This window comes from Chrysemys picta, chromosome 3, assembly GCF_011386835.1.
Source record: "Chrysemys picta bellii isolate R12L10 chromosome 3, ASM1138683v2, whole genome shotgun sequence".
In the NCBI taxonomy this organism is placed as follows: domain Eukaryota; kingdom Metazoa; phylum Chordata; order Testudines; family Emydidae; genus Chrysemys; species Chrysemys picta.
The window spans coordinates 133,117,660-133,142,512 of NC_088793.1; the positions used below are offsets into that span (position 1 = coordinate 133,117,660).

The 24,853-nt window shown below is 39.7% G+C and overlaps 1 protein-coding gene across 10 annotated transcripts in view; it reads right to left on the minus strand.

Moving 5' to 3' along the window:
- Nucleotides 1–24,853, minus strand: part of TARBP1 (TAR (HIV-1) RNA binding protein 1) — a 110,575-nt gene that overhangs the window by 19,728 nt on the left and 65,994 nt on the right. For 8 of the 10 annotated variants that reach the window (XR_010599766.1, XR_010599768.1, XM_065589039.1 and 5 more), the window contains 10 exons: nucleotides 23,898–24,097; nucleotides 23,676–23,747; nucleotides 19,622–19,742; nucleotides 15,514–15,624; nucleotides 14,132–14,281; nucleotides 10,250–10,336; nucleotides 8,171–8,367; nucleotides 4,359–4,440; nucleotides 962–1,133; nucleotides 473–664 (listed from right to left, as the gene is read on the minus strand). Coding sequence is in view for 7 of the 10 variants with exons in the window: in XM_065589039.1 (XP_065445111.1) it covers nucleotides 473–664; nucleotides 962–1,133; nucleotides 4,359–4,440; nucleotides 8,171–8,367; nucleotides 10,250–10,336; nucleotides 14,132–14,281; nucleotides 15,514–15,624; nucleotides 19,622–19,742; nucleotides 23,676–23,747; nucleotides 23,898–24,097 (1,384 nt within the window). In the remaining 3 variants the exon portion in view is untranslated. The remainder of the gene's footprint in view (nucleotides 1–472; nucleotides 665–961; nucleotides 1,134–4,358; nucleotides 4,441–8,170; nucleotides 8,368–10,249; nucleotides 10,337–14,131; nucleotides 14,282–15,513; nucleotides 15,625–19,621; nucleotides 19,743–23,675; nucleotides 23,748–23,897; nucleotides 24,098–24,853) is intronic. The other 2 variants (XR_010599767.1, XM_065589038.1) reach the window with 1 other exon arrangement.

Below are 24,853 nucleotides of genomic sequence, written 5' to 3' on the forward strand. Positions count from 1 at the left end.
AATTTGAAAACACTGTTTTAATAATTTTTTTAAATTTAATTCCAATTTCCAATCCAAATTCAGTTTAAACACAAATCACAAGTAAAAAATTAATCTAAACAATAAGAAATGTGTCATTTTTTCACCATTCTAACAACAACAAAAAGTAAAGATTAAGAATCTGAATAAATATATGTTGAGCTATATAACTGCTTAAATAATGACTATCCAGTGTATTTTCCTGGCTAGCAAAAACAAACAAACAAACAAAAACAACAACAAAAAAGGTACTCAATTATACCAACTAATAAGAACCAACCTTTCTTTAGGAAGATAAATAAAAAATACAAATGCAAATAAGCTTTAAATTGATTATTTAAATCAATATTTCCTGCTTACTGATTTAAATCATGAATAAAATCAGCTATTTAAATCACAAAAAGTCAATACACCCTGCTCAAATAAAGTATTAAAAATATGCATTGAACCTTACCTCCTAAATTGGTGGGTTTATCAATAAGTGAGGCCACTACAATCAACCTACTGTTGGATTTACCAAGTTTAGCTGCCCGGTCCTGAAATACCAGTTCCAGGTCTAAATCAGGACTACTGTTTTTCCAAGGGATGATCTTTTTCTGAACATCTGTCCATTCTGTTTGGTTATCCATTTCAACTAAATCTGAACCTAAGAAAAAAAGTGTTAGGTTTAATTATTTAGATGTGGAAAATACTGACATGATAATGAAACTGTTTGGGAACCCCTGTTTACTAGGACACCAAAGTTATACCTTTCTGAAACTATAAGGGTCACATACTGTCATCAATCTCTATACATTATGCTAATAGCACAGCATAACTATATGCTCTACTGCAGGTTTTTTAACAATTATGTTTAGCAGAGCAAGTACTGACCAAATATATTGCTACTACCAAACCCAAATAATTAATCTTAGATCAAAACATATATGAATTTATTTTTTACCCATATCTTGCTGAGACCAGTCACTTGGTTTTAGATTAAGAAGTTCAGTTCGAGACTGCAACCAATGAAATGCTGCAGGCAAAGAAATGTCGGTATATCTGGTAAATTTACAGAGTGGGATCCATTCATCTTCAACAAGTTCTGAAAGGCGTGGAAGGGTGTAAAATATTGTCTGCAATGTAACACAGAACTTTTAGGATAATCTCAGAAAAAAAACTTCAAAGAGATACTAAACTAACTTCAGCATTATTTTATATTACAAATATTTTATCTATCATAAGCTATAACTTACTGATCAATACTGAATACTCATCACCTGGTGCAATACAGTAACATATATTTAACATTATGGACATTTTCCAATTTTAAAGATAAAACCCATAAAATCCTACCAAAGCAACAATCTAAGAAAAGGTCTTTACAAATATTATGCTGGAAAATGCCTCAAATGTACAACTTTTCTAATGACAGGTTTCAGAGTAGCAGCCGTGTTAGTCTGTATCCGTAAAAAGAACAGGAGTACTTGTGGCACCTTAGAGACTAACAAATTTATTAGAGCATATTAGAGCAAATTTATTCGGATGCAGAAGTGGGCTGTAGTCCACGAAAGCTTATGCTCTAATAAATTTATTAGTCTCTAAGGTGCCACAAGTACTCCTGAACTTTTCTAATGTTAAAAATTGCTTGTTTAAGGGGCTAGCAGCAAAGGAACTCAGACACACACTGGAAGCTTATACCTCAGAACACAGAGTTCTGAAGGGCAATAATTTTTTAATCCCTATATTTCAACAAAATTAAAAAAAAAAACAATAAAAGATGTTAACTCCTAAAAATAAACCATAACTAACCTAAATACAAAACATGGGGGTGGAAAGGGGAGGGGAAATCAGGAAAAAATAGAAAACCACAATTTGGAAATCCAGACCGTCTTTCAATTTCAATGGTTAGTTTTATTTAATCAGTGGAATGTTATGCCACCCTCATATGTTGGTACAGTCACTAAACTTCACAATAGTTTGGAACTAAAAAATGTGTAAGTCTGAAAAGAAAAACAATCCTTTTGTGAGGTTTCACCCATTCTTTATGAAAATATGCTTATAATATGAATATGACATAACTGAAATGTACTTTATACAAGATGGTGCTTGTAAGATATCATTGAAAAGGTTATAATTTATTGAATGTAATTATCCAATTTGTATGCCTGTATCATTTCTGTATCTGAAGTTAGAAATATTGACTATGTATCTGTATTTCAACTATGCTACTTTGGGTGACACCCACTGCTAACACTTCAGGTACAACAATGGAAATGCCAGACAGGGCTGATGACCCATCAGCCAGGACAATGGACTGTGAAAAGGTTCGGCCTTCCTGCAGACGCTCCATACTGCCACTGACTCATGGATGCTGTGATACTACAGAGTCAGGTGGTCTTGTCACCTGATACTAAACATTGCCTGGGACATCTTGTAACTTTCCACTGGAAGGGAAGGGGGGTCAAGTTTGGGAAACAAAGGATTCCCGCCTTATTAAATCTTATTTAAGGGCGGGGAGGAAGGCAAGCTGACACCTCCACTCCATGGCCTGTCTGCCCAAGAAGAAAGACTGCGAAAGCCACCTGAAGGGGGTGGGGTGGGGGGGAATGAGTCCAGATTGAGACGGGTCCAGTCTGAAAAGGAATATAACTGGAATTCTGAATCACAGAAACTTTGCAGCCTGCCTAAAATAACATTTAGGGTGAGAATTTACATTTTGTGACCTGTTTCTTAAGTATATTGAGCTTAGCTTGCATATTTTGCTTTATTTGGTCAGTAATCTGCTTTGTTCTGTCGGTTATCTCATATATTCACTTAAAATTCACCTTTTGTAGTTAATAAAGTTACTTCTTGTTTATAGTATAACCCAGTTTATGTAATTTCTAACGGGGGTGGGGGGGGCAAGAAGTTGTGCATAACTCCCTCCACATTGAGGGAGGGGGCGAATTTCATAAAACCTTTGGGTTTGTACCCCTTAAAGGGAGTGGGCACCAGGGTGTTGGGGCGAGCACCTAAGGCTGAATCTTTCCAGAGTGGACCTCTGCCTCTCTGTGCAGCTGGGCGTGGCGCTTCCTGTGTGCTTGACTGGAAAAGGCTTGTGAGCCTAGCCCAGCAAAGCCAGGTAAAGGGGATCCAGGCTGGCAGAACAGGCTGACTCAGTGGCACCCCAGCACATCAGGTGACACCCCAAAGGGCCCAAACCCGTCACACCTTTCTTCTGAGAAATTTGGGAAAATTTAGTCTACAGGAAAACTAAGGCGGTGATCTTAGGTGAATCTCCCTGAAAGAAATGAGCAGATACAATTTGGACTCTAAAGAAGCAAGAAATGTAATTCATTCAATGACTTCCTGTTACTGTTTTAGAGCAACAGATTAAATCACTCTAGCTAGGATTGCATAGAAATGTATTGGGCCATAACAAAAAATTATTAAGATATTTAGAAAACTAATTGATCACCAATAGCATGGATGGATTGACTATGTAAACTATTATTTTATTAACTGAGATGCTCAAGTATAGAAGACACTCCAAATTCATACTCTTATGTAATACATCTGAAAACAGGTAGTTTTCCCTCAATCAACAGCAAGCAAATTTCAAATTTCTGAGAGGATGTTCTGTTTTTGTCAAGATAGCTGTGCATTCTTCCTCATTCTTGCCTCTTTTCTGCTTTAGACACCCTACTCCTGTTTTTCATCTTCACCTTTATTTTGCCTTATTTTCTCTTCCCCTTTTGTTAATCACTCAGCTTTGAGTTATTCTGAGCCACAGTGATGAAGCTGAGCTGAAGGAGGAACTGATGAGTCTGACTTAAATGCATCTTTGTCTTTAACTGACAGAAAGTGAGTACTTTTAGCTAAGCCACTCCAAAAAGCAGTTTAACAGCACATCATAGAACAAGTGCAAGAGTGAGCGGGATAAAATTCTGAAGGTGGGTCATATAAAAAAAACGTTGTGGTGGCCCATGTGTGTCTTATTGGCTGCAACTGAGCTACTGCAAACAATTGATCGAGCAACAAATACAAATATGACTAGAAAGGAGTTCACTTGTCTGCTTCCTCCAGATTAACCAACAACAATTATAATACACTCCTACATTCTTGGGTTTTCTATGTCATTGATTTAGTTTTCTAGCCATGATGGCTATAAAAAAATAATTTAAAAAATAATTTGAGTCCAAATATATTTGTTTTAGTCTAAGTTGCACTAAAACGTTATGAAGTTATTTTTCATGAAATCCAAAAATCAGTTACAACTGATCATTACTCATCATGCAGTAGAACAATGTCCAAATTACAAATACAGCAGCAAAGCAGTGAAAAATCATTGACTATTATATACAGTATTTTGTACTTGCCTCTAGACTGTAATCCTTCAGGGGATGAAATGTTGCAAAAAAGAAATGATCCTGGATTCGTTGCCAATTCTTTCTAGCATTCCTATGCATTGCAAAAATACAGTAAGATATATGCCAAAATTCTACATGTTGACTTATTACAGTCTGACAGTAAAGAAGTCCAGTCTAAATGCATATATTATATATTGTGTTAATAGAAAAGAGACTATTTTAAATATATATTAACCACTCATATTTATGAGACTCATTTATGAATACAATGAACTGGAAATAAATTCACTTTGTGTTTCCAGGAACTGGGAAGGAACATATTTATATGAATTATGGTAACTAAGATAAGTATGTTTGATAGGGAAAGGTATCATACCTTCTCTTAGAGAAGGGGAACAAAAGTTCTCCCAGGAACTCAGAATAAGAGGACTTATGAATGGTGACAATAGAGATGAATGAAAAATTAAACAAACTAAACTGCTTAAGACCCCAAACCAGTAATAGGAGGAGTGTTCATGTCGATCTAATTACAAATAAATACACTGCAAAAATAGCAGATAATCAATTTCTCTATTATTTCAACCTTCTCTTTCTCTTGCCATGGTTAGTGAAATTACGAACACCTAAAACAGTGCAGGGAGTTGCATTCAACATTTTATTTCTTTGGGTTTCAGTGATACCACAAATATTTGCAGGAGGATCCTAATTTAAGAAAATAAGAACAGTTGTACTGGGTCAGCCCAAAGGTCCATCTAGCCCAGTAGCCTGTCTACCGACAGTGGCCAATGCCAGGTGCCCCAGAGGGAGTGAACCTAACAGGTAATGATCAAGTGATCTCTCTCCTGCCATCCATCTCCACCCTCTGACAAACAGAGGCTAGGGATACCATTCCTTACCCATCCTGGCTAATAGCCATTAATGGACTTAACCTCCATGAATTTATCCAGTTCTCTTTTAAACGCTGTTATAGTCCTAGCCTTCACAACCTCCTCAGGTAAGGAGTTCCACAAGTTGACTGTGCGCTGTGTGAAGAAGAACTTCCTTTTATTTGTTTTAAACCTGCTGCCCATTAATTTCATTTGGTGATCCCTAGTTCTTGTATTATGGGAATAAGTAAATAACTTTTCCTTATCTACTTTCTCCACATCACTCATGATTTTATATACCTCTATCATCTCCCCCCTTAGTCTCCTCTTTTCCAAGCTGAAAAGTCCTAGTCTCTTTAATCTCTCCTCATATGGGACGCGTTCTAAACCCCTAATCATTTTAGTTGCCCTTCTCTGAACCTTTTCTAGTGCCAGTATATCTTTTTTTTCCCCCCTCAAGTCTTGGCAGATAAAAAGACCCAAGTCTGCACACATTTGATTAGATGTGGAATAGAGAGATAAATGAACAGAAGCAGTATTAGTAACTGTAGTGAGCCGGTGTGGCACCCCTCCGTCTCCGATAGGGCTGAGCTTCCTCCAACCCCAGCGTGGGCGGAGCCACCGGGTCCGGGGCCCGCCCCTCCGAGGTCACGGCCCCGACCCGGAAGTATAAAAGCCCGCCAGCAGAGCTCAGTGAGGCCCAGACCCCAGAGAGAGCAGACGTCCCGGGCCGAGCTCCCGCTTGGGAGACAGCCGCAGGCCGCCTGCTACCCCCCCCGAGCCTACCTCTCGCCAGCTACCCTGAGGAGGACTGGCCAAGCCTGCCCCGGACCAGCTACCCCGAGGAGGAGCCAAGCCTGCCCCGTGCCAGCTACCCTGGGGGAGAGCTGCCGGACTGGCCCCCAAGCCCTGCACCAGAGGAGCCGATGCTGCTGGACTGGCCCAAACCTGGCATCGCCAGCGAGGTAGGCCCCGAGGGGGAAAACCGAAGTAGCCCGGGGGTAGCCGACCCCGGTCAGGCTGCAGAGGCCGGTGAGCCAATGTCAGTGTGTTTCAGTCAGGATACCCCACTGACCAGCAGCGGCAGTAACCGCTGCTAGGGCCCCGGGCTGGAACTCAGTGGAGTGGGTGGGCCTGCGTTCCCCCCTGCCACCCCCGCTCACGGGTGGCAGGCTTCCTCCTCACCCGACGCTCAGGTGTAGAACCCTGGGCTTACCCCAACTGCTTGCCTGCTCAGCCCCTGCGCCAGAGGGCCTGAGCTGTGACTGTTTGTGTCCCGCTCTGACCTAGGGCCTGGGCTCCTTAACTGCTTGTCTGCTCAGCCCCTGCATCCAAGGGCCTGAGCTGGGACTGTTTGTGCCGCGCCCTGACCCAGGGCCCGGGCCTGCTTAAGCCGTTGATTAGCACCCAGCCCCTGCGTAAAGGGACCTGAGCTTTAACTGTCTGCGCTATAGTGAGCCGGTGTGGCACCCCTCCGTCTTGGAGGGTAGAGCCCCGGCGCGACCCTACTACAGTAACATGTCAACATGTTCGCTGTAGGTTTTGTGATGTGATCCTACACCCAGGAAGGAATTTGTAGTGCTCACTAAACATTACTCTTTGAACATGGATCTCCTATGTGAATGATCCTTTAAGCCAAATACAGGTGAACCTCGATTTTATGAACACCAATCTTATGAATGGCCATTTATACGAACCATTTTTCCTCCATAGAAAAAAACAAAAGGTCACATAATGAGAGAAATGTTGATGAAAAATAAGTCAACATCCACTCACATTCCAATGCCTTCAATGCACTGAAAATCACTTTGCAGTGGTTTGATCGACAAGAAGGCGGCTATGCAGTACACCATCCTGCAATTTATACACCATACGTACTGTAATTTTGAGATGTTCAATGTTAGGAACTTTTGAATTTTACAAACTCATCAATCTACAATTAATTCATAAAATAGGGGTTCTACTGTAACTCCACATGCAGGGGACACACAAGTACTGGCATTTCTTTATATATAGCCAAGAAATGCAAATCTTTTGGGAATCAATCTGTTAGATCAGGGGTCAGCAACGTTTGGCAAGCGGCTCGCCAGGGCAAGCACCCTGGCGGGCCGGGCCAGTTTATTTACCTGCTGATGCAGCAGTTTCGGCCGATCGTGGCCCTCACTCGCCCCGGTTCGCCGTCCCGGGCCAATGGGGGTGGTGAGAAGCGGCGCGGGTGAGGGATGTGCTGGCCGCGGCTTCCCACCGCCCCCATTGGCCCGGGACGGCAAACCGCGGCGAGTGGGGGCCGTGATCGGCTGAACCTGCCGCGTCAGCAGGTAAATAAACTGGCCCGGCCCGCCAGGGTGCTTACCCTGGCGAGCCGTGTGCCAAACGTTGCCGACCCATGTGTTAGATTAAACATTTAAACACCTGTATTTGTAAACATGTTATATTGACAAACTAGCCCCAATTCACAATGCACAGAACAAATAAACATTTACTGTAATTTATTACCTAATAAGCTTTGTTTTTCAATCTGGGAGGCAAGATGAGAAAATTCAGGACAGACTACAAAAAGTTATGAGCCCTATTCCCCAAGCCACTAAAGCTCATCTCCATTACACTGCCGATAGTCTGAATAACAGTCTGCTCACATTCTCAGACAGGCACAATAGTTATCGGATGAATGCAGAACTTTCTACTGAGGATTCAAATTAAATGAAACCTTTTAATTCTGAAGCACAGAGAAGGAAGGAAGTTTTCTATAATTTCATTTTATCTGCTGATGACATCTTTAAATTCCATTTCTAAGTGTTCTACTTAAATAGATGAAACACGTGAAAATCACAAAGATTATCAAGTGCTACTTGACAAGATTAGACAAGTGGTTTAAGAAGGTCCTCAGACACTACAAATGATTCCAGCAAAGATAGATGGAAGAGCTGCATTCTAAATCAGAAGAATTTCACTAACCCTGCACCATGCATGTTTTCCACTTGATGAAGACTCGATTCAATAACTGGTGTCAAAGCTTCAAATTCTTCCACACACAATGCTTTGCACATGCCCCAGATTTTCTTGAGGGCTACTAATGCATAAAGTCGAACACTGAAATTGTGGTTGAAACACCACTGTAGAACAACAAGAAGGGCTTTCTTCAAAATTGGTTTCTAGAGAAGGAAAAATATTCTTTAGTTTACATTTTTGACTCATCACAGCATTTTGCCCCTGGAGAGCATAGGAAATAGTTTGGGATTGTGAGATAAGAACATTAGCTAGTGTTCTGCTAAAATGGTCAGCACTGAAATACCTAACAGTTTCATTTAAATTGCAAGCTTTAAGTTTCAGACTTGACAACCCATTCACATGAATGGAACAGTTCACATCTTTCAGAACCAAAAGCTTGTCTGTACATGGAGTTAATTCATTTCTGAATAACTACATTTGTGGACACTTATTCCAGAATGAAAGTGCCTTGCTCCTGTTTAGCTTATTAAAAAACAAATACAACTTTCATCTATAAATGTTTAAACTTCATGTTGGCTTTCATTTGTAAACACACCAAAATATTATTTACTATTTGTATTACCATGGTACCCAGAAGCCCTAGTCATGGGCCAGGAGCCCATTGTGCTAGATGCTTACTAACACAGAACAAAAAAGATAGTCCCAGCCCGAAAGAATGTGCAACCTAAGTATAAGACAAAAGATGGATACATTCAGCTAGACTGGAAGTACCAGGAAACAATGAGACAATATTGATCAGCATGATAGGCTCTGATTTCAGCATGCCACTGGCCTAACCATTGTCACATTTCTTGTAGACATCACAGAAAAGTAGAGTTTTGAAGGAAGACAATGAGGTTGCTTTGTGGGTGATTATGGGGAACTCCTCACAAGTATGAGAGGCAGCATGGGAGAAGCCTGCCATCTTCTCCTGGAGGTCTGCATCAAGCAATTAGTTAAATGGACAATGTCAACTTGAAATCTAATCAGTTTCAAAAAATGAGTTAAAAACAGTCTCAAGTACTATACCCCTTCCCTAAATTTTCCTCCCATTGTGGTTTTAAAAATCACCTTTTCCTATTTTTAAAAAAAATGTATCTCTCTCCCCTCTTGCTGTGTGAAAGCTCTCACACAAACTGTAGAGGAAACCAACATATTATTTTGGGGCGGGGGGGGGGAGAGAAGAGGGGGAGTTGTCAGTAAAACTGACTATACACAAAATGACCAAACTGGAAAAAAAAAAAAAAAAGAATGTTTTTCCTTCAACCAGTTTCAGCTCAGTAATCTGAAATGCCAACTGTAATAATATTAGGTAATTTTTCAGACACAGGTGTGATTTTGAAGTTGACAATAATCCTTTAATAAGCACAATTCCTTTTTATATGTGGTCCAAAACAGAGAAGAGGACAGAAGGCAGCAGTGTGTGTGGGTTTCTGCTCCATAAGAAACACAAGGATGGGGTAGGGCAAATAGCTATGTTAGGCTCAGAAATTTAATTGAACCTCACACAATGCTATCTAAAACATTAAAACCTAAAACTGAACAGGCACAATCAGATATTAAAAGCACACTAAACACACACATTAAAAAAACCTTTCACAACCACATCTTCAGGGTTGATTTTGTTTTTCTCTCATTTCCGCCTTTAATTTAACATTTTGGACAATAAGGGAAGAGCTTTATTTAACTTTGATAGTCTATCACTGATTAACTTGATCCTGACAAACTTATACAAAAGGCACTGAAGACAGCAGGATTACTTATATGAGTAATAGTTTGCAGGGTTGGTCTCTATGTGCATTTGGACTTTTATCCCGTACAAAAGACTCCAGAAGTCATCTAAACTAGTGGCAAACTGACACAGTTACAATGAGCACAGGAAAAGTTAACATTTGACAACTTGAGAGAGACTGACAAAATTACTAGGGAAATAAACATTTCCAAGATTCCAAGAAACTATTACAACCCATTTTTAAAATCCCTTTATAATACAATTGTGAGCATTCCTTTAAATGTTTGTTCTGGTTTTCTGTAATTTGAACTTACCTTCTCAGACGTATTTTCAAGAATAATGTCAAAGTGAGACAACACAGATAAAAATGTACAGATGCTAGTTTTAAGCTTTTCTTCACCCTGAAGTGAACACAATGTAATAAATGGAAAAATGTTATTGCTGCACCTTTTTGTATTTCACAAAGTGTTCTATAGACTCCAATTATAGCTGCAGTCTTTATAACCACAATGACCATTCTACTGGAAAAACATGTTTTCATTAGCAACACTTGTTTAAAAAATTAAGTAATTTTGTACAAGAGTATGGTTTTAGTTATTCATATTGTGTTCGTTTTTGTAAAATATTTTAACCAATACTAACTATACTATGGTATATATGAAATAAGCTGCATTCTCAGTTAAGTCTAGATAAAAAATTATCGTGACAATTTGTCCCTGTGCAAAAAAAAGCAAAAGTGTGAAAAAAAAAAAAACTGATCGGAACTGAACTAGCTAAAACAACAAGGAGTCTGGTGGCACCTTAAAGACTTTTTTTGGGCATAAGCTTTCGTGGGTAAAAAACCTCACTGCTTCAGATGCATAGAGTGAAAGTTACAGATGCAGGCATTATATACTGACACATGGAGAGCAGGGAGTTACTTCGCAAGTGGAGAACCAGTGTTGACAGGGCCAATTCAATCAGGGTGGATGTAGTCCACTCCCAATAATAGATGAGGTGGTGTCAATTCCAGGAGAGGAAAAACTGCTTCTGTAATGAGCCAGCCACTCCCAGTCCCTATTCAAGCCCAGATTAATGGTGTTAAATCTGCAAATGAATTTTAGTTCTGCTGTTTCTCTTTGAAGTCTGTTTCTGAAGTTTTTTTGTTCAATGATAGTGACTTTTAATCTGTAATAGAATGACCAGGGAGATTCACTTACTGGCTTATGTATGTTACCATTCCTGATGTCCATTTATTCTTTTGCGGAGGGACTGTCCGGTTTGGCCAATGTACATGGCAGAGGAGCATTGCTGGCACATGATGGCATATATAACATTAGTGGATGTGCAGGTGAATGAGCCCTTGATGGCTGGGTCCTCTGATGGTGTCGCCAGAGTAGATATGGGGACAGAGTAGGCAACAAGGTTTGCTACAGGGATTGGTTCCTGGGTTGATGTTTCTGTGGTGTGGTGTGGTGTGTAGTTGCTGGAGAGTATTTGCTTCAGGTTGGGGGGGTGTCTGTAAGCGAGGACTGGTCTGCCTCCCAAGGTCTGTGAGAGTGAGGGATCATTTTCCAGGATAGGTTGTAGATCGTGGATAATGTGCTGGAGAGATTTTAGCTGGGGGCTGTATGTGATGGCCAATGGGGGTGGCGAGAAACCGCGGCCAGCACATCCCTCAGCCCGCGCCGCTTCCCGCCGCCCCCATTGGCCTGGGACGGCGAACCGCGGCAAGTGGGGGCCACGATCGGCCGAACCTGCCGCGTCAGCAGGTAAATAAACTGGCCTGGCCTGCTAGGGTGCTTACCCTGGTGAGCCGCGTGCCGAACGTTGCTGAGCCTTGGACTAAAGTATAACTTGTATTTTGCTAAAGCTTATCTTATAGAAAGGCATCCAGTCTGGATCTGAAGACTTCAAGAGAAGGGGAATCTATTACTTCCTTTGGTAATTTGTTCCAAAGGTTAATCATCATCACTGTTTAAAAATGTGTACCTAATTTCTAATTTGAATTTGAATTTGTCTGGCTTTGGCTTCTAGCCACTGGTTCTTGTTATGCCTTACTCTGCTACATTAAAGAGCCTCATGGTACCTCATATTTTCTCCTGTGAAGGTACTTAGGCAATTGAGAGGCAACTTGATTACTATGTATTTCTGATAAATTAAACAGATTGAGGTCTTTAAGTCTCTTATTCTGAGGCATTTTCTCCAGTCCTCAAATCATTTTTGTGGTTCTTTTCTTCACCTTCTCCAATTTTTCAACACCCTTTTTAAAATGTGGACACCAGAACAGTATACAGTATTGGGTTTTATCAGTAATGTGTACAGAAATAAAATCACCTGCATATTCCTACTCCCTGATTATATATCCACGGATCACCATTAGCCCTTTTTGTCACATCACCACTTTGGGAGCTCATGTTGAGTTGTTTGTCCACTATGACCCCTAAATCCTTTTCAGAGTCTCTGTTTTCCAGTCCTCCATTCTGTAGGTACGGCCTGCATTCCTTGTTTCTAGATGTACAACTTTGCATTTGGAGTATTAAAATATATATTGTTTGAACAGGTCCAGTTTACCACGCAATCCAGACCACTCTTTATGACTGCCCTATCCTCATTATTTACAACTGTGCCAATCTTGGTGTAATCTGCACATTTTATCAGCAATGATTTTATATGTATTTCTAGAGCACTGATTAAAATGTTGAATAGTGTCAGACATGCAAAACCCCACTAGAAACACCCCCTTTCAATGATGATTCCCCAATGACAACTACTTTTTGAGCTGTCAGTGAGCCAGTTCTTAATCCATTTAACATGTGCTTACTGTATAATACTAAGTTTTTAATTCAGAATGTCATGCAGTACTAAGTCAAATGCCTTAGAAAAGTCTATTATATCCACGCAGTTACCATGAAATTACAAACTTGGTTGACAAAGAGTGAAATCAGGGTTGTTTGAAAGATCTATTTCCCATAGAAACATTGAGACTAGCATTAATTACAGACCTATTCTTTACTTGTCAATTAAATCCTGTATGAACTTTTCCATTATTCTGCTGGTATTGATGTCAGGCTAATCAACCTATTGTTAGCTTTAGGTTTTCCTTTTTGATAATGGCACATCAGCACTCTTCCAGTTTTCTGGAATTTCTCTGGTACTCCCCAATTTATTATAAGTTAATATCAGTAGTTCAGAGATCTCCTCAGTCAGCCCTTTTACGATTTTTGGATGCAAGTTATCTGGGCCTACTAATTTAAAAATGTTTATCGCTAATAGATGTTATCTAACATCCCCTTCAGCGACGAATGGACTAAAAAGTAGGTCTTCATCCTCATAGGATACAAGTACATCATCCTACTTCTTTCCAAATATAGAACAGAAATATTTATTGAACACTTCTACCATATATCTACCATCAAGATTAAAATAAATATTTACTTTATTTGTACATTTTGTTTGGAAGGTTTTTCCTCCCCTCAAGATGGTGAATTTTAAGAACTTTTTTTTAGCAACATATGAAAATGCAAAATATCTTGAAAGACAAAAGTGAACAATATTCAAAATTTGTCTCCAACACTCATAACTGGGTAACGATGCTGAGCAAAACGGCCACATTAAAAGCTTTAATTTATAAATGGGAATATTACTTATATGACACAAGCACACTAGAAACCAGATTCTGTGCTGCACTTCGCAGATGACACAACTTAGATGGGGAAACAAATTTGACTTTTTAACACCTTTGTACTTCCAAGATTTGAGGCTGGTCCAAAGGCTGGCATGGCTCCCACAGTAAGACAGAGGAGTTCCTATGGCTGTTTTAATTTACAGTGCCTTCAATGACTTTTTGTGGAGCCATCCCATGTCCCGTCATACTCCTGAAAGCCCCTATGTTGTTGGCTGCCAGGAGGGATGTTACTGGGCTCTTACACCAATACCAGTCTTCCTGGGGAACCACAGCGAGCATGGGGATTTCCAAGCTGGAGGCATCCATGCGGGTTACAGCCCCCTGTCACACCAAAGTATCATATCAGGGTGCCACACAGAATCAGATTCTGTGGGTTTGATCTTGTGTTCTTTAAGCACTCAAAACACTTACTGACTTTAAGAAAAATTATGGATGTACAAGAAATATTGCATTAGATCCCATGTATGTGAGAAGACATCTTACACTTGTTCAAATTAGACACAGAATGAATGTCAAAATTCTTACTTACATAGCAGAAACAATTCCAAAATTTTTCAAGACACTGGGGGTATCTGTGCAGAATCAAGATGATAATCCATTCTATTAAGTATTTTATGGATGCTTGATTGTTACCAAATCCAGCCTGAAATATCTTGTCAAGAGTCCCAGTCAAAAAATTCTGAGCAAAATAAAATTAACCCCCCCCATTGATTAGTCATCTAAAGTTTCATCAATAAATTTCAAAATCTTGCTAAACTACAAAAACCAAAAACTTTACAGTCATTTGGTCCTCAAATCTTGTTTGAAACACCTTAGAACAATCAAAGCAACAATATTTAATAGATACATTTAATATCTATATGCTACATGTTCACCAATGTGGGAAAAACTCTACTCTGTAGGGAGATACTGAAATATCTGGGGCCAAAAAGAAATATGCTGCAGAACTGCTGCTTTAGTCTCCTCTGCCCTATCTTGCCAAATATGTTAACCTCAACACACAGCAGAAGGTGGTCCTTTATTTTTCATTAAGAGGTAGCAAGGAAGTGCTGTGGTTTTTTTTTTTTAAATTATAACTGTATTAACAAAATACCTTATTTTCAAAACAACTCTTTTATATAACCAATTCATATGAAGTGGGAATAAAGAGCGAGTATCTTTTGAACTTTTACATAATTAAAAATTATATTGCTGTGCCAGAATTTAGGTCATCACTCTAACTGTTCTAAAGAATGAATGTAGTACCTATACAATTCTTTTAATGGCTTCTTTCAATTCTTTCCATGCAAGGCATTGTGTTTTTACTTACATTATGACAGATTATCCAAACAATACAAAATATTCCATTAGGAAGAAAAATAAATGAAATTCAAACAAGCACCAGAGGTTTAGAATAGTAAACCCTAAACATTCTGAATATTTTAAATAGTAGTATTTTTATTAAATGAAAACTAGAATCAGCATCTGTCCATGATATTTAAGGGCACAAATCACTACAGTATCTAGGTGTTGGCTATACAGAATTTAAGGACTAAATCTTGCAAATGGATCCAACCTGTTCACATCCCAGACCTACTGAAGTCCATTTGCAGGATCCAGCATTAAGACCGCACATACAGATAACTGTATTAGTCAGCCTTCATGTAAATAAATTATCAAATCTGTTGTAATGTACATAAGTGTTGCAACTAATATTTTGTCTCTCTAGAAAATCTATCTTACATGAGAGTTCATGTTACAGAAATGAAGTTTATATTACACTGGACTTTTGGATGCCAAGTGCAAAAATAGATCAAATATTTATGAAATTGCCTACTCCATTTAATATATTCACTTTTGCTTAACAAAAATTACATAAAATTACATAGTATTCCATTAAAAATAAAAGCAATTAGGTAATAAAGGTAATACCTGATCAAGTTTTGGAAAAATAACTAGCAGTGTTTGCCACAGCCGATTTTTAATTCTGTGTTGTAAAGAGTTCACATAATAGCGTGTTCTAGATTTGGACACCAATTCATCCTGAAAAGAAATTCAAAGTACATGTAATAAGTCTTTTAAACTTTTAAAATTTAAAAAAATGGATTAAACGGTAGATATAAGTGGTCTCTTCAATAGCTCTTCAAGTATTATTCTGAAATGTATTGGTTTTTTAGAATTACATTTTGAAATCCACACACAAAAAGTAACTGAACTTAGGAAGGATACTAAGTAAAATTAGGTCATTCTTATCTTAACGTACAAGCATACAAATCTTATGTGTTGAGATGAGAAAGAATGTGTTCAAAAGACTATTCAAAAACAGCACCTACAACATACAAGTAATTAACTCAAAATGCAGCATAAACAGAAACATGGATCCCAGTTTTCAAATTAGATTGCCTAAATTAGGGCACTCAAATTGACATTTAGTTGTATAAAAACTATTAAAGCTCCTACTTGCAGATATGAATATCCAAATGAAGAAACAAATTGTTTAGTTTCCAAATTGAAATTTGGGATTAGCGTTTTGATAATACTAATAAACACTGCAATAATTCAGTTCTGGAGTTTGGCTCAGCTTGTAACTGGAGTTCTAGTCAACAACAGAAACATGTTTGTATGAGAGAAAATAGGTCAAATAAATCAAGTATTAAGCAGCTGTCAATACAACACACACTAATTTAGATCAGGCAGGCATTTCCTTACATATTCTCCTTTCTACTTATCGAAATATTTGACTGAAAGTATTTCCTATATATATATATATATATAATCTGTGTGTGTAGTACTCTGGAGGTTCAATTTGCATGTGAATAGCATAACATGAACAAACTCATAATTTATTTACTGTTTTATTTGTTCGTTTTGTCCTATAGTTTTAAGAAATAAAGACTGCCTATATGAAATCTCTAGGCACCCTAAAGATTAAACTCATGTCCTTAAACTCATGACAGAATTGTAATATGTGCCCCTTAGGCAAAGAAAAACCCCTGGCTGGCCTGTGCCAGCTGACTCGGGCTCGTGGGGCTCAGGCTGTTTCATTGCTGTGTAGCAGACTTACAGGCTCAGACTGTAGCCTGAGCTCTGGGACCTTCCCACCCTGCAGGGTCCTAGAACTCCAGTCCAAGACGGTAAGTTTACACATCAACGAAACAGCCCCAAAGCCTGAGCCCCATGAGCCCTTCTCTTTTATAGCAAGAGGAATCCAGGTCTCGTGCCTCTGCTTACTGCAACTGTGGCAGTATGTCAAAAGAAGAGAGCTGTCTCTTCAGATAACATAAAAGTTAAACACAGACCAAATAAATACGAGCAAGCCCTCTGCCAAATGGGATTTAAATTCTGGCACAAGGGTCCTTGGAATCTGCGGCAAGTTCTTTTCATTTTCTGTAAAATATAAAACTCATTGAATTAAATATGAAAATACAGAATACAACCAGGACAGTAGCCTGTGCATTATTTATTTTTATATTAAATTCAATTTATTTTATACTGTGCTCCCATTTGCAGTTTTTAAGTTTCCATGCATTTTTGAATTCACAATGCATAATTGCTCTACAGAAGTTGTCTATGGGGAAGGTGGTGGCTTTGGCAGCTGGGTGGGGAACCGCCGAAGTTTCTGGCACGAGGGAGGATGGGGTTTGGTATTGTGAGGTAAATACATTAGCTGGACTTTCTCATAAAAATGATCAGCAGTGAAATAGTTAACATTGACACTTAAGGCTGGGCTTTTCAAGAGATCTATAGGGAGTTAAATGCTTAACTTCCCTTGAATTTCAATGGGAATTCAACATCTAATTCCCTTAGCTCTTTTGAGAATCCCAGCCAAAACGAACATCTTTAGATTTTATATTTAACCACCACTGAAATGAATAAGGCAATTAATATATCTCAGAACTAAAGTTTCAGCTTATCCCCAGGAAAGGAAGACCACACTGAATTGGCTACTCTTGATTTACGTTTTCTTCACTCAAGTGAGCAATAGGATTTTTTTAAATTTCAAATCTGAGGTCAGAGTCTCAGCTGGTTGAAATTGAAATACCTTCACCGAAGTCTGTGGAGTTATGCAGATTTCCACTAGCTGAGACTCTGGCTCTTGATTTGTAAAAATACTCACGTGCAACTTTGACATCTGGGCCAACTGCCGGAATGTTCATGTCAAGCAAATGTAAAAAGAGGCAGGATTATGGACAAAACAAGTTTATTTTAAAATCTGAATTAATATTAAGATAGTTTTTACTCTAGCAATTGTGGGGGGTAAAGGGAGGTTGGGACTGGAAGAAAGAACTGGGGTTGGATGTCCCTGCCAAACATCGTGGAATCAGTAGTTAAGTAACTTGTTCATAGAATCATAGGATTGGAAGGGACTTCGAGAGGTCTTCTAGTCCAGTCCCCTGAACTCAAAGCAGGACTAAGTATTATCTAGACCATCTAGGACAGGTGTTTGTCTAACCTCTTAAAAATCTCCAATGATGGAGATGCCACAACCTCCCTAGCAATTTATTCCAGTGCTCAACTACCCTGATAGGAATTTTTTCCCCAATGTCCAACCTAAACCGAACTTGTTGAAATTTAAGCCCATTGCTTCTTGTTCTATCCTCAGAGGTTAACGAGAACAATTTTTCTTCCTCCTCTTTGTAACAATCTTTTATGTACTTGAAAACTTTTATCATGTCTCCCCTCCATCTTCTGTTCTCCATACTAAATAAACCCTATTTTTTCCAATCTGCCCTCATAAGTCATATTTTCTAGACCTTTAATCATTTTTGTTGCTCATCTCTGGACTTTCTCCAATTTGTCCACATCTTTCCTGAAATGTGGTGCCCAGAACTGGACACAATACTCCAGTTGAGGCCTTATTAGCACGGAGTAGAGCTGACGAATTACTTCTCATGTCTTGTTTACAAACACTCCTGCTATCAGTGGTTCTCAAACTTTTGTACTGGTGACCCCTTTCACATAGCAAGCTTATGAATGCGACCCCCCCTTATAAATTAAAAACACTTTTTAATATATTTAACACCATTATAAATGCTGGAGGCGAAGCGGGGTTTGGGGTGGATGCTGGCAGCTCGCGACCCCCCATGTAATAACCTCGTGACCCCCTGAGCTTGAATTTGAACCACTGATAACTACTCTATGAAATTCATCTGGAATTATAGTTTATATGACAATTTTACAAAGCTGTAAGATAAAACAAGTGATAGTTCAAAATAGCACCCCAAGGACTGCCAAGCTGGCTTTCAGTCACTTTTGCGCTGTTCTGATTTTGAACCAGTTGTGCGCTGGTCTAGTCACCCAGCAGAACATAGAGTAGTTTAAAGTCTACTCTAAATTACACCAGCTGCGGATAGCCCTAAGGGGATGTCTCAGTAGCCAGGGACTGCTGGAGTGCATGGAAGCCCTAGGTCAAGGCCCTACACCAGACACAGGAAAGGGATTGCCATAGGAGCTTACATGCCCTCAGAGGGTCTCCCTATCCTCTCATGGCAGCTTTGGAATGCTTGGTGCCAGCACTGGGGGATAGAGTAACTATAGGGTAGCTGAAGATTGGGCCTTCCACTGCCATCAGCCAAAAAATTATTTTTATAAGCCAAACCTCTTAGAAATCTTACGAATAGCCTAGAGTTTATTGGACATGAAAGATATTAGACAACACAGTAGAAGGCAAGGGAAACCCAGCATTTTCAACATCGCCAAGCCAAATACAAATTCTCGAGACAATGATGCTTATGTTTTGAATATGTGCAATGAAAAAAACAGCCCAGCACAAATGGAGTAACAAACCTGAGACTTGCCACTGTTACTTCCTCAGTTCTGGCTGAATAAACTCTAATCTCATCCTCAAGCAATAATATAGCCAGGAATATTCAAATCACACTGACAGGTCTTGTGGTGGTGGTAAAAAGATATTATTTATTGGATAAGGAAGTCAAAGCTAGAGATGCTTTAAAAAAAGATTTTGACCATTCTATAATACCCCTTGAACTGTGAGTACCTTATATTTCAATTAATTAGTATGATATCAACAGAAATTTACTTTATCAAGTAGTTTGATGACAAGGTCTTCCATAAACATCTTGTGCAATGTATTTGATCCATCCAACCAGCATAGAAATTTGACGGCACAAACTCGCACATAATGGTCATCTCTGTTTGTACTGTAAAACATTTTATTAACACAAAAATGAGAATGAACTAATTCAGATATTAAGCAAGCTGAACCTCATACATAATAAATATGGTTTTTTATAATCTAAAATATTAATTTGATATTTTAATTTTATTAAAAACAAATATGAAGACAGAAAGAAGCTGGGGAGAGTCAGAGGACACCCCTAAAGGTTAGTATATTTTGCACAAGTACTTGGTATTACGTTAAAAGAATATGCATGTTTCAATCACATTATATGGCAAATGAAAATCTAAATTCCAAAATACATTCCAAACAGCAGGTAAATGTCTTCTAGAGTTCCATGTTACAAATGAAATACCCATGAAACATCGTAAAGAGATTTCTTTAGCGTCACAGCATCCATCTGTCAAGAGGGACTGGGTACTTGTATGATGCTGAAGCTGTATGTAGTGAAATTATGTGAACTACTCACCAACCAACTTCAATGTAAGTAACTAGCCGGTATACTCTGAAAGGTTTCAATTGTGTGTGTATATAGCTTTTCGTTCATTAAAACATTTATTTTTTCTTAGAAATAAGCACATTTTGAAAACCATATCTGGACTGCAAATTTAATTTTTACCATTTAATTCCCCCTATCCCCACATTCCTCCTTCATCCACACCACAATCAAGACAAAAGACATGATTCTCTGTCTACTAATAATGATTTTTGCCATATAGGCTCTACTCCTGCAAAGGTTTATGTATATGCTTACCTTTATGCATGTGAGTAGTTCCACTGACATCAACAGGACTACTCACATGTAAAGGTAAGAACATAAGCAGGCAGAAAGCCTACAAGGAATGAAACAATGGATCAGCAAGAAAAGGGGCCTCTTGGAGGCCAGACAGTGTAGGGGAAAAGTGAAACCTGCCAGAAGCCAAGCAAAGTTGGACCTTGCAAAAGAAAGCAAAATCAATAGTAAAAAGGTTCTTTAGCCATATATATGAGAAGAAAACAAGGAAAGAGGAAGTGGGGCCACTAAGCACTGAGGATGGGGTGCAGATTAAAGATAATGTAGGTATGACCCAACACATAAATGAAAATGTTGCCTCAGTTTTTAACAGTAATGAGGAGCTTGGAGACAGTGGCAGGATAGCTAACGGGAATGAGGATATGAAAGTAGAAATTGCCACATCCAAGGTGGAAGCAAACTCGAGCAGTTTAATGGGACAAAATCAAGGGTAGGAGGGCAGCTAATCTCCATCCAAGAATATTAAAGGAACTGGCAAATGAAACTGCAAACCCACTAGGCAAGAATTTTTACTGACTGGAGAACTGCAAATATAGCACCTATATTTAAAAAAAAAAAAGGGGGGCGGGGGAGAGAAGCAATCCGAGAAACTATGGGTCCATTAGTTTGACCTCAATTTTATGCATGATCGTGGAACAATTTTTGAAAGAGAAAGTAGTTAAGGACATAGAAGTAAAATGGTAATGGGAATAAAATACAACATGGTTTTACAAAAAATAGATCATGCCAGACCCCAACCTAATCTCTTTCTTTGAGAAGATAAACAATTTTCTAAATCTAGACAAAGGAAATGCAGAAGATCTAATCTACCTGGATTTCAGTAAAGCATTTGATACAGTTCCATGTGGATAATTATTAGTAAACTGGAGATGATGGGGATTAATATGAGAATCAAAAGATTGATAAGGAACTGGTTAAAGGGGAGACTACAACCTGTCATGCTGAAAGATGAACTGTCACGCCTGAAGGAGTTTACTAGCGGAGTTGCACAGGAATCAGTCTTGGGCCAATCTTATTTAACATTTTCATTAATGACCTTAGCACAAAAAGGGGGACTGTGCTAATAAAATGTGCAGATGACACAAAGGTGGAATTTATTGCCAATACAAAGGAGGACCAGAATATCATACAGGAAGATTTGCACAACCTTGAAAACTGGAGTAATGGAAATGGGATGAAATTTAATAGTGCAGAGTGCAGGACATACACTTAGGGACTAACAACAAAAAAATTTGCTGTAAGATGAGGACGTATCAGTTGGAAGTGACAGATGACGAAAAAGACATTGGTATTTTGGTTGATCACAGGATGACTATGAGACATGAACGTGATGCGGCTGTAAAAATGCTAATGCATTCCTAGGATGCATCAGGCGAGGTATTTCCAGCAGAGATAAGGAAGTGTTATTACAAGTATACAAGGTACTGGTGAGACCTCATTTGGAATACTGTGTGCAATTCTCATTCTCCATGTTTAAGAAACATGAATTCAAACTGAAACAGGTGCAGAGAAGAGCTACGAGGATGATCAAAGGAATGGATAACTTGCCTTAGGAGAGGAGAGTTAAGGAGCTTGGCCAGAGAACGGCGGCTGTTGGCTGGGTGCCCAGCTCTGAAGGCAGCACCCCACCACCAGCAGCTGAGAAGTAAACATGGCAATACCATACCATGCCACCCTTACTTCTGCACTGCTGCCTTCAGAGCTGGGCGGCCGGAGAGTGGCAACTGCTGACTGAGGGCCCAGCTCTGAAGGCAGCAGTGCAGAAGTAAGTGTGACATTACCACACTATGCCATTCTTACTTCTGCGCTGCTGCTGGCTCTGCTTTCAGAACTGGGCTCTTGGCCAGCAGCTGCCACTCTCCAGCTGTCCAGCTCTGAAGGCAGCACCACCACAAGCAGCTGCACAGAAGTAAGGGTAGCAGTACCGCAATCCTCCCTACAATAATCTTGCAACCCCTACCCCACAACTCCTTTTGGGGTCAGGACCCCTACAATTACAACACTGTGAGGTTTCAGATTTAAATAGCTGAAATCATGAAATTTACAATTTTTTAAATCCTATGACTGTGAAATTGACCAATATGGTAGGGCCCTAGTAATAAATGTTCCATTTACAAAATGGTGTTTGATTACATATGAATTAGAAGAAAGGGTACCCTGAGACTTTTGGAGTGAGTGATCTCAACTCCAGGTTTTCATTACATTACGGACAACTGAGTATCAGACTGTCATATCAAACTCTTTGTAAAGTGAGACCCTCTTGGATGAGAATGCTGAAGCAATAAACCCCTAGAAGTGTCAAGTAAAGGCTGGCGATTGTCAATTAAGTTTTTAAGTAGCTACTGAAACTAGCTAGAAATGCTATTTGGGTGCAGAGGTGCTAGGGAGGACATATTTCCTTGGGTCTGGGTGGAAGTGTGTGTCAAGCTGCACAAAGGATCAATATTCTGGTGGCCATAGTTTTTCATTCAAATTCCCAGCTACAGCCATGACGGGAGGCAGAGCTTGCTGTTGAATTGTGCATATTAGACCAAACTGAAGAGTGGTCTACAACCAAGAGAACAGAGATCAAGACATACTGGTAATAATTAGGGCAGCCAAGAGATCAAAAAAATTAATCGCTATTAATCCCAGTTTTAATTGCATGTTAAACAGTGCAATTAAACTCCTTTTACTGAGCTAAGTGGGCTCTCTTCAGCTGAGCGAGCCCTTGTTTGCAGAGGAGAATGGATTTTACCTTAGGGACTCCACGTGTGGCAGGAGAGGTGAGGCTGGTGCAGGGAGGTGGAGCTCACTAGGCCCTTGTTCTCTATGGGATACCCCCAGAGGGGGCCGGAGGGGAAAATGGGGGGCAGGGCATGGAGGGGTCGGTTCCCCATCCCCAGAGTGAGGGGCCAGGTTGTAGGTATTGGGGCATGGCATGCACGTGGGGGTTTGTCATCTAGTCCAGTCCCCTGCATTGATGGCAGGATTAAGTATTATCTAGACAATCCCTGAATATAAACATACATTAAAACATGTATGATTTACCAGTATTTAGGATAGAGTTTATGACCATGTTCATAAGAACTTGGCTTTGAAGAACATACAAAGAATATTATTCCAACCCCCAGCAACAATGAAGGATGCAGTTATCATACATGTTAACTATAAAAAACATACCTTTCTGTGACAACATTTGCTGCACATTCATCTCCAAGATTTTCTACAAAGGCATGGACATCCTGAATGAGTCTTCTCAAATGAAAAGTTATTTGAAAGACGAAGAGAGAAAACACAATTAAGTGAATCTCAAAAAACTAAACCGAGTAGCTAAAAAGCACAAAATCAAATAAAATCACACATACATAATGAAAATCTAATTAAATGCAGGGTATTTTATACCTTTGATCTCGCCTAAATACCATTCCAAAGACACAGGCCTCTGTGATAAGTTCACTGTAGTTTCCAGCATTTGAGAAGGGATTCTCTAAAGCACCTGTGTCATCAGACGTAGGAAATAGCCATGACTGACAGCAATAACTAAGCACTGTATTAAAGACTCCAGTTCTTGCAGTGGACATTTCAACTAGCTTGAGTATGATCTGAGGAGGGGAAAAAAAAGAGATAAAAATCCTAACTCCCAACAAAATATCTAGATTATTTAAATCTTATTGTAGCTGTATTGGTCCCAGGCTATGAGAAAGACAAGGCAGAGGTGAGGTAACTTATTGGAAGTTATATACACCTTTCATATAGCAGTTGGTCCAATACAAGATATTACCTCACCTACCTTCTCTTTAGATTATTTAAATGTACTTGTAGTACTGATCCAATACGTTGGGCTTGATTTCCGAGACAGAGATTTGCTCAGCATAGTGGAGATGAGGGTGTCTTGGAGCCAGTTACAGTTCCCTAATTCTGAGGGCCAATGGCTGGGCAACAATTCACCCATTATGTGCATTTACTTCAATATATAAGTAAGGCTACAATTTTATCACAGAGATTGCGGAAGTCATGGAATCGGTGACTTCTGAAAACCTCCATGACTTAAGCCCGCAGGCGGCTGGGAGCAGCAGGGTCCCACCACCACCCAGGGAAGCCAGGAGCTGCAGGGTACTCCCGCCACCCAAGGCAGCAGGAGCCCCAAGCTCTGAGGCGGTGTGGGTACCCAGCAGTTACCGGCCACCGCAGGTTGAACCCAGATGCCCCGGCCACTGCCGTCAGTGGGGTCCCCGCAGCTCCCCATCACCGTGGGCAGCTGGGGGGACTCCCATAGCTCCTGCCCGCTGTGGGTGCAGGATTCCCCACAGCTCCTCGCTACCATGGGCGCTGGGGGACTCAGAGCGGCCACGGGGGAC